The sequence below is a fragment of the Strix aluco genome, chromosome 9 (genome assembly GCF_031877795.1).
Source record: "Strix aluco isolate bStrAlu1 chromosome 9, bStrAlu1.hap1, whole genome shotgun sequence".
Classification (NCBI taxonomy): domain Eukaryota; kingdom Metazoa; phylum Chordata; class Aves; order Strigiformes; family Strigidae; genus Strix; species Strix aluco.
This window is the reverse complement of record NC_133939.1, coordinates 22,255,796-22,270,436: the sequence shown is the minus strand read 5'-3', so window position 1 is coordinate 22,270,436 and position 14,641 is coordinate 22,255,796. Positions and strand designations below refer to the sequence as shown.

The 14,641-nt window shown below is 52.3% G+C and overlaps 1 protein-coding gene and 1 long non-coding RNA gene across 2 annotated transcripts in view; both read left to right on the top strand.

Annotated features, from left to right (window-relative positions):
- Positions 1–900: 900 nt before the first annotated feature.
- The window catches only part of LOC141927197 (uncharacterized), a 49,340-nt gene continuing 35,599 nt past the window's right edge, over positions 901–14,641 (top strand). Inside the window, exon 1 of the long non-coding RNA XR_012624322.1 lies at positions 901–1,195. This is a non-coding gene — a long non-coding RNA (uncharacterized LOC141927197). The remainder of the gene's footprint in view (positions 1,196–14,641) is intronic.
- SOX2 (SRY-box transcription factor 2) lies at positions 10,929–12,870 on the top strand. Its single transcript, XM_074834588.1, has one exon. The coding sequence runs from the start codon at positions 11,921–11,923 to the stop codon at positions 12,866–12,868; it is 948 nt and encodes a 315-aa protein (XP_074690689.1). The 5' UTR covers positions 10,929–11,920; the 3' UTR covers positions 12,869–12,870.

Below are 14,641 nucleotides of genomic sequence, written 5' to 3'. Positions count from 1 at the left end.
TGAGGAACTTTGCGGGCGGCGGCGGCGCCGCGCAACAGCCGCGCTGCGCGGGAACTGCGCGCCGCGGAGGGTGCTGGAGCGCGCGCACGGACACGCAGCGTGGCCGCACGCCCGCTAATCCCCCCCCCCTCCCCGTGGGCTAATCCTGGTGGCCGTTAGCACCGGTTTGCGCCTTTGTGTGTGCGTGTGCGTGGACAGCAGATTGCAAAAGGACACACACAAAGATACGCGAGTGCACCGCGCAGCCGGAGCTCCGCAGCCTCGCCTTTCCACCGCCCGCTGCCTTCGCCGCTGGGCTGGTTTGCCCCGCTCGCTCTTAAAATCGAGATTTGTAGGTCTGGCTATGACTACAGATCTCCCCAAATTCAAAGAAACAGATGTTTGGGCTGATTAGGGATGGGGCGCGGGGGGAGGGGAGGAGGGATCCCTGCAGCTGCAACTCAAAGAAGTATATTGATAAAATATTTCAGTGGTAATAAATACGCAGAGATCAGCTCGACCTTGCGAGGTCTTTATTTTAATTTTTTCCCCCTATATACAAAAATCTTTATCAAACCTCTATTCTATGGCTTCAATAAACAGAACCCATTACCTCACGGCAGCTTTTGTTGGCCTGTATACAAGCGAGAACAAAATGGTTATTCAGGAGAACGCTTTCGATTTTTATTGTGTGTAGTATGCACAAAGAGCAGTGTTATTGTATTAAAAAGAACCATCTGTAGCAGAAACAATGGCATCAAATTATCTTTGAATACCCACTGCAAAAATATAAAGCTTTTTTATTATTCTTCTGCTGTACGGTGGGGGACAGAGAAGTGACTTTTTTGTTGTTGTGGGTGCATTCTTATAACACACACACACAAAATCAGCCATTTGGATTTTTTAAGCCATAAACGATTTTTTCCCCTCTTGTTCCAGGGACTGCAGTTAAAAGCTAGGGCTAGGACTTGGAGGATGTGTAGGCAAACGGAAGGAGAGCCGAGGGAAGAAAAACCGAAATGGATTCATTCTCTGTCCTGGATGGAGGAGGAGAGGAGAAGAGAAGGGGACGTGCGAGCTTCCTTCAACTGCCTCTGTCCGGTGAAAAGTGCTCAGACCCCCGGGGCTGAGCCGGGCTCAGGAGTCCGCGCGGACTTTCGCTTTAAGCTGCCAATCAAAGCGCTAACTAGCCACCACCCTGCTCTGGCACCGACATGTAAGTAGCTGCAGCACAACTTTGACATTCACAGTTTTTCCCCCCTCCTCCCCCGTGACCTTTAAAATGATCTGGAAATGTAGCTCCCACCTACGACCCGCCGCTCTGAGCTCCGCAGCCTTAACCTCGGGGGCTCGTGCGCAGCTTTGGGCTCGGCTGAAATTGCGCGGTAGCTGATCGCGACCGCACCGCCGGGCAGGAGCGTCTCCTCCGCCCCTCTCCCCCGGAGCGCACGGCCCGGGGGGGACCGCTGGGCTGGAGCCGAGCCCGGGACACTCCCCCGCCACCCCGGGGTGTTTCAGACGGGGCCGCTGTTTCGCCGTTCCCCCGTGGGGTGAGCCGCGGAGCCGGGGCGGGGGGCAGGGGGCAGCTCCCGGCTGCGCGGCGCGCATCCCGCTCAGTGACGGGCACCGAGCCGCCTGGCCGCTTCCAGCCGTGCGGTCTCGATCGTCTTTGCCGGGAGGTGCCTCCGGCTGGGGCGCTCCGCGGGGGCGGCCGGGGCTGTTGCGCGGGGTGCGGTGCAGCGGCCCGGGCGGGGGTTACCTGGGCGCGCAGGGGCGCGCAGGGGCGCGCGGCGTTGCGCGGCGGCCGCTCTCTGGCGCCCCCTGTCGGCGGCGCGGCGCGCAGCCCGCACCCTCGAGGCGGCGGCGCTGCCCAGCCCGCTCCCGGGAAAAGTGGGGGGGGGGCTCAGCTCCGGCGGGGCTCTCCGGGGCCCGCACGCTGAAAGAGGGGGTTACACCGGAGGGGAGACGCAGCGCATCGCCGGGCAGGGCTCTGGCTGGGCGGGGTGGGGGGAGGCGAGCCCGGGGAAGTTGAGAATAAATCAATACATTTAACCGCCTCAGTCTAATGCTGCCTCCTGATGCAAGGCAATTTGGGTTGGAAAAAGATCGATTTTGACATTTTGGCTCATTATAATACCATTTAAAGGGAAGCTCTTTTTAGTTACATTTAGCAAAGTTGAGGTTGGATTTTCCCCCCTCTTTTTCCCCCCTCTTTTTTTTGGTAAGAATTTGGTAGATAAAGGTTAATCTTGGGCTGAATGATAGAGCTGTGATTGACAAGAGAAAAGGTGTTGAGGGCAGGTCGAGCTGTCTTATTTACAGCCCACTGCTTGCTATAGAGCCTTTGTTAGGACTGGAAAGCTAATTTAGTGCTGATCAAAAGCACCACAGAGTTAAAGGACTGGTAATGACTGCTAATTTCATTTCAGCCTCATACATCCCCAACCGCTGTAATTAAAGACGTGCTATTTAAATACAGGTGAAGAGTTTTTGTAGTAGGGGGAAAGTGGGTAGCCGGTTACAATTTTATTTATGCTTAATATGGTAAAAGACCAACATTTGATTTATGATTTTAGCGATTTGCTTTTGTGCGGTGTTCTGCCTCTCCAGAGCAGGGCTGCGCGGCAGCGGCCGGCGGTGCAGAGGCAGGCTGAGGACAGCGCGCTGCGAACGAGGGACGCGAGCCCCCGTCTAGCGTGGGTTTATTTTATTTTTAATTATTCCCATCAAACGGCAGTCAGGAAACATCGGGAGCGCTAGGGAGAGGGGAGACGGAGGGGCATGTGTCAGCTTTTAAGTGCCTCTGCGGAAGCTCGGGTCCTCATATTATTATTATTTTTAATTAAATTATTTTACCACTCCACGGCTGGTTCGCCGGCTCTGAAAACGATGTAATTTCACAAGCGATATAACAGTTTCTTTCTGGGAAACATCAAAGGATGAAAGCTCTACATTTTCGTAGTTGGTTAAAATTGATACAAAAAAAAAAAAAAAAAAAAAGAATTTAGCCTTTAATCTCTTTTTATCCACGGAGACTAAAGATCCGCACTCGACCCCGCTCCGCTCCGGGCTCTCCCCCTCTTCCGGGGCCGCGCGGCGCGGGAGGCGGCGCCCCCTGTCGGCCGCGCCGGGGGCTCCCGCGGCCCGCGGGAAACTTCCGCGGGAGAGCGCGCGCCCGCCGCGGGAGCGCGGGAGCGACGAGAGCGGAGAGGCCGGCTCCCGGGGGGGGGTAGGGGGAGGGGGAGTTCAAGTGAGCGCGGCGAGGTAGGGACGGGCAAGGTGAGCGGGTAGCCCAGCCCAGAAATCGCGGAAAGGGAAGCCGCCTCCAGCTTGTGCTGTTTGCTCCGCGGATATGCAAACAGTACAGGAAAAAATCAAAATGCCACCGATTTGTTCCTAAGAAGAGCTTGCCGAAAGCCTGGGTCCTATAGAAATGTCGGTATATGTTGCTCTCGCACACCCGGGCAGAGAAGGGGGGCTGCTGCGGGACCCCACCGCCAGCTCGGGCTCTGCCCGCCGAGCAGCAGGGCACCCTCAAAGGACCAACTTCTTTATTGGTAGCATCAGGCACAAAAATAAGGATGAATTTTGACTCGATCCTAACGTCGGTGTTTCAGTGCTGTCAGCAAATGCCAGCCTTTCAGAGGCTTGTGCTTGTGTTTTCCTCCCAAGGTGTCTTAAATAAATCAGCATTGACAGGTATTGCTTGTGAGCTGCGTTGAACGTTTCCTTTTCATTAAGGAAACATTTTCTAAAATGGCATGTGTTTAAACCCGAAGCAATAAAGTCGTCTCACCTTCCCCCCCCCCCAAAAAAAAAAAAAAGGAGCAAAATAAACACCCCCTCCCCCAATTCCTGGAAAAGGAAGAAGCGTTATCTTAAGTGAATGCCTGGAGTGGGTTTTTTCTTCCTCACTGTGGAGATGACAGATTTAAAAGCAACCTGAGTGATATAAAACGATTAGCCAAAATATGTGAAGTGCTCCATTGTCACCAACTTTTTAGATGAATTAGCTACTTATTTTATAGCACCTGCATATCTCTGTGTAATGCATTTAACGGCGGTATTTGCGAGTTGAGGTAATGCCCAGCACGGTTTATGCGTCTTGCGTGCGAAGAGAAACACTAATGGAAACCAAATTATTTCTGCTAAATTGGGGTTATTTCGTATCTCCTGTTGACAGCCTTGATGAAAGTCGTAACGGCGCAGTTTTTCTATTAAATGAATCCTATGGTTGTTAGTCTCACAATAAACTTTTCTCTTTAGAAATTATATACGAATAGATTTTTATGAAAGATTATTGTTTGTCGCGCTGAGTATACTTTCTCCATTCTCTCAGTTTGATCTCCGCTTGAGACTCCTAATAAGGCAATTCTGTAGTAAGAGCGCCCAAAATAAAGACATAGCATTTTCTATAAATAATAGCAAGAGCCCTGCACAGATTTCCTGCACAACGGAATTCCCAGATTTCCTTTACTGTTTCTTTAGTTAGCCCGTGTTGGGTATATATAACTCTGAAATTAAGCAAAAATATACATCTGTATAGATCTGTCAAGCTAGCTATAAACAGAGATATTATATGTCAATTACCACAGGAAACGGAAAAAATACAGAGCGGTTGGTACACACGGTTTAACGTCAGAAGGCACTTTACAAAAAATTTAGTGACTCCTGCTGAAAGGTGAATGATTAACCCGGTTCCAGGAGAGGGGCTGTTAGTGCTCCCCTTAGAAACAGCAGTTGTGAGGGGGGCTGTAAAGGGGTCGTAAACCAACCCCCCCACCCCCCACTTCGAAGGGCAGAAGTTGTCACATAAAATCAAGGGTCCCGAGTGACTGGTTTAACCAAAATGCGGTGTTCTTGGGCTCAGTCCCTAACTCAGCTGCCGGGTTTTATTCTGCGGGCGTTACTCAGGGGAGCAAACGCTGTAAATCTGGGATCGGGTCCCAGGCTTGGCAGACAGCTGGCAGCAAGGGGGGGTTAGCTCTGTGCTCGTTCTCCTTCATCTCCACTTGGAGGAAAAGTGTGGGTTTAGTTTATTTATGTCTTTTGGAAAGAGATTTTTTTGGATGCCGGCATTTCCTACAGCTCTCTCTCGAGCGGTGAAAGGGGAGACTTGAAGAAACAACCCAGGAAAGCAACCTCAGATGCCAGTTTCCCACTTTACCTTTCCTCTCTTCTCCCCCAGCCTCTGGCTGGCACCTCCCCGCCCGCAGCCCTGCCCTTCGCGCCGCTGGAGCAATCCGACCCCGGCGGGCGCCCCCGCGGGCCTTTCGCCCCACGTTCATCCGGCCCCACCGCGAAGGCTTCCGTGGGCACAGGCGGGGTGTTTGGAGAAGACCCTCTCACCCGTGATTTCCACGGAAAAAGGACTGTGCCACCCCCTCAGCGCACCCCCACAACCCAACCCAGAGGGGGTCCAGGTCGTTATGTCCCTAAAATGCTTCTCCCGGCCCCACTGGCCGCACGCCCACCCGTGGCCTAAGCCCGGGTGGAGGATGCCGAGGGGGCAGCCGGGCTCCCCTTCGCTGCCCCGGGGGTGCTGCCTCTCCCCTCCCGCGGCCTGAGGCACGCTCGCCCCCCTCCCATGCGCCCGGGCTTCCTCCGGCAAAGGCTCTTTCAGGTCTTTGGGTAGTGGATAGACACATGGGAAATGTTGTTGTTATTATTTATAGCACCGTCTCTCTGCTCCGATTAAGCGCCGTCTAAATATGAATTCACAGTATAGACAGCTAGTCTATAATTTGAATTAAAATCCCTCCAACGAGCCCGTCGCTGGAGAATTCTGAAATCACAAACCTAAGTTGACACAATGAGCCCATGGTGTCAATAAACCATGGGCGAGATGGAGAGATTGTCACTCCAGACCATAACAGTTCTGAAAGTGTCATTACCGTTTGTCCTGTCAACGAGATCCAAATTAAGGACTATGAGGAACAGCGAGATAAAAGTCACCGTCTTGGCTCCATTATGAGCGATCGTGTCAGTGATCTGAGAATCACTGGAAAGGGCGTACTTTTTTTTTTTTTGCCTTTTTTTTTTTTTTTTTCAATGTACTTTTCAAACCCTGCCTCGGGATGCCAGGGTTTGAGGTGCGCTGAGGAGAGAAGCAACCTTGAAGCACCCCAGGGCTGTGCCTCAGGCGTTCCCATTGAAACTGCCAGAGCTGCTTCGGGAAACGGTGTGAATTCAATGGAGGAGCCGGAATAATTCCATCAAAACTGCGCTGGGGCCAAAGAGAACTTCATTTGATTTGGGCGACACGTGTGATCCCATGAACAGACACTTTTTTACACCATTATTTTCTTAAGTCAACACAAAGATGGTGAAGGGGAAAGAGGGAAATAAAATAGAAGCTTCAACTTTAGTAAAAGACAATACATCTCTATTTGAGATAGCCCCTTCCAGGCATTAAGACTTTCAGAAAATGTCCCCAATCTCTCTCTCTCCTGCGAGCCTGAGAGAGTTAAGGGGACTTATTCAGGAATTGGAAACCTTCAATTCTGTATTTTTGTGCCTTTGTGGGTTTAAGCAAAGCAGTTAGCGTTCTTCAGGAGGGGTTTTGTGTTTAATATACATGAGTTCATTCAACTACAATGGGAAAAGAAAACTCATTTGTTCTTATAAAACTAGGAAGGAAAGATAACTTCAAATAGACTGCCAAAAAGGATCCTGCTCGAGGGGGTTGCCTTCCAGCTAAAGGGCCTACATTCAACTGTAATTTCACCCCGTTATGTTGTGCAGTAATTCCTGAGTTTATCCTCAGCACTGGTGCTTGATGTTGTGATTTATTTTTAAGGTCATGTAAGAAAAAGTACGGGCTTCAATTAGGATCTCCTCTGGGAAGGAGGTCCAGGAGTGTTATTTTAGATACAGGGGAAAAAATCGTGGAGAGTTTGAGGAGGCTGTTGGCTATTTATGAAGAATCCTGGAAGCGTGTTTGGACAATCGGCTACTCCATTTATTGAGAAGCCTTTTCAAAGCGACTTTGAGAGGTGGTGTGTGCGAGTCGGCTTTTCTGCTATTTATTGTGCACGTTAAACTCGTCTCAGGATCTGAGATTTATTTATTTTTTAAATTTCGCTTCTCATAGCTCTGGAGAAAGGTGGAGCCCGTTCTTTTTCCTTTTTCTTCTTTTTTCTTTTTTTTCCTTTTTCTTTTTTTCCTCTTTTTTCTTTTTTTCTCTCTCTCTTTTTTTTTTTTTTTTTTTTTAACCTCCCCGCGTTTTGTTTTTTAACGCCCTAGCCCCCCGCAGCAGCAGCAGCGCACTCAAGCATGCGGCGGTGGTCGGGAGGGGAGGTGGCAGAGGGGCCGCTCGGAGGGCACGGCGGTACCCGCCGCCGCGGGCGGGCGCCGGCAGAGATCAGCGGCTCGGGGGACCCGCGTCCCCCGGTGTCCCCCGGTGTCCCCCGGTATCCCCTGGTGTCCCCTCGTGTCCCCGGGCACCGCGACTAGGCGAGGGCTCGGGCCTTGGGCTGGTCGCCCGACCGCACGTGTGCTCGCCCTGCGGTTTCCTTAGGGAGAAGGAGGATGAAAGGGGAGGCCGGGAGGACCGCGGAGCTCCCTCTGCATTCCCCGGCTTTCAAGGGTCCTTAGAGCCCTTGAATGAAATTATTGGGCGAAATGGGGTCTGGCGGGAGCGGTCGTGACTCGCCCCCCTCGTTGGTTTGTACGTGTAATGCTACTTCTGAGAGCGACAATCGGGCGACTTGCTGGACAGGCAGGGACAAAAAGGAGATTAAACCGTTTTAAATAATAATAAAAAATATCTAAAACGTAAGCAGAGTGGATTACACTTGCTCCAGCGCCTCGGTTCCCCCCAGATTTCCCGAACAGCCGCCCTCGGGCCTCGCAGGGAGGGTGGCCCCGGGCCGGGCCGGGCGGCAGCGGGGACCCCCGGGGGGCGCGGGCTGGGCGCGCCGCCGCCCTCACCCGCGCTCGGCCCCGCCAAACTTCTGAAGTTTATTTGAGCTCTTTCTTTCAGTGCCCGGCGGTTGTCGCTGGGTCTCTGGCCGTCGCCGTGTGAGATATTTGTTTGGCTGAGGAAATCTCGCCTTCTCCCCACCTCGGGAGCGCGCAGGAGGCTGGGGAAAGGCGGCCCCGGCGGGTCTGGCCGCGGGGCTCCTCCTGCCCCCTGCCCCTTCGCTGGGTCCCTACCCACTCGAAATGCGGTTTTTATTCTAGGGCATCCCAGGGTGTATCTCCCCCACCTTTCCTCGGGACGCTACCTCAAACTCGCCATGTGATATTTGACATTCCCCAGAGATTGAGGTATAGTTGGCGCGTTAAAACTTCCCTGGCTAACTTCGGCTCCTGGGCGCGGGGCTGTTTCAGCATCAGAGGGGGAAGAGGAAATTTCTCTGTACATCTTCGTCTTCGCGTATTTTTTTTTTTTTTTAACGTAATGAAATTAAAACTTTTGGAGCTCACAGTTGACATTTTGCAGAAAATTGAGTTATCAAGGCAGTAATTATTTCACAGGGAGATAAAACTCTCATAGCCCTAACTGTCAAATAGGGCCCTTTTCAGATTTTAATTACAAAATAAAATTAGTCTGCTCTTCCTCGGAAGGGTTTGTGAGTGGCTAAACAGAGCTTTCCCCAATACTGGTGGTCGTCAAACTCTGCTAATTAGCAATGCTGAGAAATTCCAGTTAACAAGGACATTCTCTAAGTCTCTGCAGGTTCCCTGCCGTTCGCCTTCATTTCCATAAGAAGATTAAGAGTGGAGGGGAACACACTCAAATGCAGATGCAGAAAAGAAGCGTTTTTAACAAGCATCATAATAGTAAGATGCTTGGCTAGTTCTCACCTAATTACTGCAAGTTAAACCTCTATTTGCAGCTAAGGACAAAAAATGGAGCTGCAATCTCCCATCTCCACAAGACTGCTTAATAGTTTGCTTTAGATTGGTTACTAGTAGGTTCAGGAAAAAATAATATGAAAATGTGTATATTCTTTCCGATACAGTTAACGCGATAGGTTGCATCCTTAGGGCTTTTACAGAAATCGGCGAGTATTAGAACAATAAATACATGAAATCCAAGTAGTTAGCATTCATTTTCTTTCTAAGACACTCATAACCTGGAAGTAAGAGTGCGTGTGCCGCAGAGCCCATCACTGAGAACATTTGCAGACTATTTGTTTAATGTAAGCACTTTTCATTTCCATAAATTATACCAAAGGCAACGATTTTTTAAATCCACTCAGATTAAACCATCCCTCCACAGGCCTCCCTTCCAGCGTGGCTATATTCTCCCAGAGACTGCTGTTGTTATTGTCATTAATACAGAAAATCGGGGACCATTTCATCTTTTTTTTTTTTTTATTTATTTTATAGCCAGCATACCGGTCTGCCTCTGCTTCTGCGCGCGTGTGTGTGTCCATATTTCCTACCGAGCACACCTCCACACCCAGAGAAAAGGCAGAAAATGCCCCAAAAGAGCCATCGCCCTCACCTTATTTTCTGTAGTGCATTATTATGTATATATGCCAGATAGTTTATTGCATCGATAATTAAAACCGTTAATTAAAATAGAGCTGTGATAACACAATTGTTAGTCATTTCCCATCCTTTATTCGCATGATAAATGCAGTTAGGAAAGGGCCAGGCCCCGAAAGGCCCCCAGCGTACCCAGGGCAGCCCACGCCGCCCTGGTCCTGCGTGGAGCCCCGGGGCAGCGCACCCCACGCACCTCCTGCAGCTACAGCCGGAGCAAAAATAACACCTCGCCTGTGCACCACAAGCCCTCAGTTACCAGTTTATTACGATGAACAAACACCACCGCCCTTTTCTTTTTTCAAACTTAATTATCCTTAAGATTTTTTTTTTTTTCCGGAATAACGTTATCAACTGCAGACCAAAGGGAGAACAATAAGAAAATAAACAGCCGCCGTGCCCTCAGGAGTGTCTGGACAATCAGAATCCGTTTATATCCCACATCTCGTAATTTGCACCTATTTTTCGATGGTTTAACCTATCACTTATCTACCGGTTATATATACATTTTCGAATTAAACACATTAAAGCCGATAGGATTTATTTGCATAATCCACACGCAGCAAAAGACGCGTCCTTGTTCGCTGGCGGTTTTTTATTGTTATTATTTCGATTGGGTGTAATTGCGCGGTCCCTTCCCCCCCGCCCCGGCTCTCCCCGTCCCTCTCCCGGCGGCGCCTCCCCGCCCGGGGCGCGGCCGGGCCGGCAGGGGGCGCCGCAGCGCCGCGGCTGAGCCCGCGCGGGGCGCCCGGGCGCGGCCCCCGCCCCCGCCCGCTCTGCTCCGCGCCGCTCCGCGCCCCGGCCCCCTGCTCCAGGGTCCCCCGCCGCCTCTCACCCCCTCCGGCTTAACGCTGTGAGGGGGGATCGGGCCGAGAGGCGGAGCGGCCACCCCTTGGGGCGGGGGAGGCCGCGGAGGGGCGCGGGGCACCGCGGATGGGGCGGCGGCGCGCGTGGAGCGGGGCTCCCCCCGCCCCGCGTCCTCTCTCCCCTCCTTCCTTTGTCGTCAAGTGCGTTTTAGCAACAAAGATCCCAACAAGAGAGTGGAAGTAAACTTAGCCGAGGCTTTGTGCGGCCCGTGTAGTGACAACAAGAGAAACAAAACTACCTATTTGTAGCGCCCGGCCGCGCTCCCCCCGCGCTGCGCGCCCACCCAGCGCCGCCCGCACAATGCCCGCGGCGGGGCAACGCTACGGCACCGGGCCCGGCCGCGCCCGCGGGACGGAGCGCGCCCCGGCCCCCTCCCCAGCCACTACACAGGGGGTCTCTGCCCCGCTTTGTGTCCTGCAGGGACGGCGTTTGGGGGCCCTGTGGTTACGCTGGACACCCCCCCATCCTCCGAGCCCGGAGGGGAGGGCTGGGCGGTGTGTGCTACGGCCGGAACGGAGCAGGGCCCGCGGGAAGGCCGGGAGAAGGGCGCAGCCTCTCCCCGGGCCGTGCGCGGCGAGCTCGGCTCCCCGGCGGCGGCAGGCGGCGGGGCGGCGGGGAGGAGGAGCGGCGCGGGACCCGGCTGGGGGTTCCTCTTTCACCGGGACCCCCCGGCCGGGGCTCGGCGCGCCGCGGCCGGCCTGGACGGGGCGAGCCCTGAACACGCAGGGCCCCGCGCAGCCGGGCGGCCCCTCCGTCCCGCGGGGCACTGGCAAAAGTGGGGGGTGGGGGCCGGGGGGAAGCCGTTCCCGCTCCGCTCCCCCCATGGCTTCTCCCAGCCCCAAGCCAACACCAACTTAAAAAAAAAAAAAAAAAAAAAAAAAAGAAGAAGAAGAAAAAAAAACCCCACGTAGCAACAATGCTGTTTACCCACTTCCTCCAAAAGGCGTGTGTGACCTGTTGCTGGAAGGGGGGATACAAAGGCTTCCCAGTGGCTGCCTGGGCCGCCTCCGGGCCCGCCTCCCCCGCCGAGCCGTCCCGGCGGCTGCGAGCCCCCGCCCCGTTTCATGCAAAACCAGGGGTAGAGACTTGTCCTCAGTGGCGGAGCCGCCGCGCGCTGATTGGCCGGGGCGAACACATTTATTCCCTGACAAGCCCCCATCACATGGATGGTTGTCTATTAACTTGTTCAAAAAAGTATCAGGAGTTGTCAAGGCAGAGAGAGAGAGTGTGTGTGTTTGCAAAAGGGGGTAAAGTAGTTTGCTGGCTCTTTAAGACTGAGGTGGAGAGAGAGAGAGAGAGAGAGCGGCAGGCAGAGAAAAGGGAAAAAGGAGGAAGAAGAAGTTTTTTAAAATCAAGTCTCCGGCGGTAATAATAGCAGTTATTAGCATTATTAATCCATCAGCGAAGAGGAAGATCCTGATCTTGATCCAAGTGTGGTTTTGGGGAGTCCCCCTCCCCCCTTTCCTACCCCTCCCTAGGAAAAAAAAAAAAAAAAAAAAAAAGTCCGGCTTGGGACTTCGCTGCGGCTGCTCCTCGCTTCTCTGCTCAAGGCTGGTTCCAGGCAAAAGTAGTTTGAATGTACAACATGATGGAAACCGAGCTGAAACCTCCCGCCCCCCAGCAAACTTCGGGGGGAGGCACGGGCAACTCGAACTCGGCCGCCAACAACCAGAAGAACAGCCCGGACCGGGTCAAGCGCCCCATGAACGCCTTCATGGTGTGGTCCCGCGGGCAGCGGCGGAAAATGGCCCAGGAGAACCCGAAGATGCACAACTCCGAGATCAGCAAGCGGCTCGGGGCGGAGTGGAAACTTTTATCCGAGGCGGAAAAGAGACCCTTCATTGACGAAGCCAAGCGGCTCAGAGCTCTGCACATGAAGGAGCACCCGGATTATAAATACCGACCCCGGAGGAAAACCAAGACCCTCATGAAGAAGGATAAGTACACGTTGCCAGGGGGCTTACTGGCACCGGGCACCAATACCATGACGACTGGGGTAGGGGTTGGGGCCACCTTGGGAGCTGGGGTGAACCAGAGGATGGACAGTTACGCGCACATGAACGGCTGGACCAACGGAGGCTATGGGATGATGCAAGAGCAGCTCGGCTACCCGCAGCACCCGGGCTTGAACGCGCATAACGCGGCGCAGATGCAGCCCATGCACCGCTACGACGTGAGCGCCCTGCAGTACAACTCCATGACCAGCTCGCAGACTTACATGAACGGATCGCCCACCTACAGCATGTCTTACTCCCAGCAAGGGACCCCGGGCATGGCCCTGGGCTCCATGGGCTCGGTGGTCAAGACGGAATCCAGCTCCAGTCCCCCCGTAGTCACTTCCTCGTCTCATTCAAGGGCTCCTTGCCAAGCTGGGGACCTTCGGGACATGATCAGCATGTATCTACCAGGTGCTGAAGTACCAGAACCAGCTGCCCCAAGCAGACTTCATATGTCCCAACACTACCAGAGTGCACCTGTTCCTGGCACAGCCATTAATGGCACACTCCCTCTATCACATATGTAAGACAAAGGGGCCGGGGGGGGGGGGGGGGGGGGGGGAAGGGGAGGGAGGAAAACTAAACAAAACAAACAAACAACAAAAAAACTTTTATTAGAAATTCTGGACTTTTTTTTTTTTTTTGGACTATTTTTGTACAGAGAAAACTCGGGGCGGGTGGGGGGGGGGGGTGGGGGGGGGGGGTGGTGGCAGAAATTAAACCGACAAGGAACTTGTATAGATCTCGGAGGGGAAGCAACTACACAAAACTTTTAAAAAGTTCTAGTGAAAACGGTAGGAACTTTGCAGAAAGTTTGCAAAAGTCTTTACCAATAATATTTAGAGCTAGACTCAAAGAGCGAAGAGGAAAATGTTTTAATATTTGCAGGCAACTTTTGTACAGTATTTATCAAAAGAAACATGGCAATCAGAATGTCCATTGGTAATTTAGAGAGAAGAAAAAAAAAAACAAACTCGCGAATTTGCCAATTATTTTTTAAAAATAGAGTCTACTTGGAGATTGCGGCTTTGGCAGCTGAATTTATAGCAGCTGCGAGAGGAGAGGAAATTATTTTACAGCATTTGGACATTTAAATTGTTTTAGAAATTGTACAAAAGACAAAAAAGGTAGGATGAGTACTTGCGAACCATGGGCTTGGTTTGCTGTAAAAGGGCAAACGTTTAGATTGTACTAAATTTTTTTTTTTTTTTTACTTCTTGTTAAAAAAGCAAAAATTGCCATGCAGGTTCACACGCCGTTTGTTAATTTATAATAACTTTTTGTTTCCAGACTTCATCCTGTTCAAAGAAATGAAAAGAAAAAAAAAAAAACCTGAAATTACTGTGTTTGAAATATTTTCTTATGGTTTGTAATATTTCTGTAAATTTATTGTGATGATATTTTAAGTTCTTTTTTTTTTTCTCATTTTCCGTAGTTGTATTTTAAAGATTCGGCTCTGTATTATTTGAAATCAGTCTGCCGACAGTCCATGTATATATTTGAACTAATACCATCCTTATAACAGGTACATATTCAAGTTAAGTTTTTACTCCATTATGCAGTTTGAGATAAATAAATTTTTGACATATGGACACTGAAGTTCCGCTTGAGTCTTGGATTTATTTTTTTGTAACGCAAGATGTTTTTTAAATAATTCATGCAGTAGAAGGTATCATCGTAGACAACCGAGTACCATAAATAATGCAGCAATATATATAACGCATGAATATTTTTATATGTATGTATAGAGAGAGAGAGAGAAAGCGCGATAGCTGTAATGGAATAACTGCCTGTGCCTCCTGCGAGGGACGGGAGTGCGGAGCGGGACGCTCCTTCCCCAGTTCCCTTCCCTGCCGAGGACGCGGGGTGCGATGGGGTACGGGGGAGTCGGAGGCGGCTGCTTTTGCCCACTTGTTGCCTGCGGCGGGGCCGGGCCGGGGGCCGGCGACAGCGGCCGCCCGGCCAGGGGGCCCTGCGAGCGGCGGCCGCCGCCTTTGCGTGCACAGAGACTTTCTTTCTCTCTTTTCCCCACGATGCCGTCTCCCTCCGGGGCAGGCAGGAGGGGAACCGGCCTTCCGCGGCGGGACGAGTGGCGCGGCCGTGGGCGCAGCTGCGGGGCCGGCCAGGGGCTGAGCGCTCCCCGCTCCCTTTGTTCGGCACTTCCCAAACTTTCCTCCCTGGCTTCTGGGCAGCGCGGGAGGAGGTGAGGAGGGGGGCGGGGGCGGGGGGGGGCTTGGCCGGGCAAAGGTAAGAAACAACAAAAAGCCAACAAACAAACAAAAACGGTCGAATGCCGGAGA

What these genes read in the sequence shown, in the direction of transcription:
- SOX2 (XM_074834588.1), top strand. Translation starts at nt 11,921, where the DNA reads ATGTACAACATGATGGAAACCGAGCTGAAACCTCCCGCCCCCCAGCAA.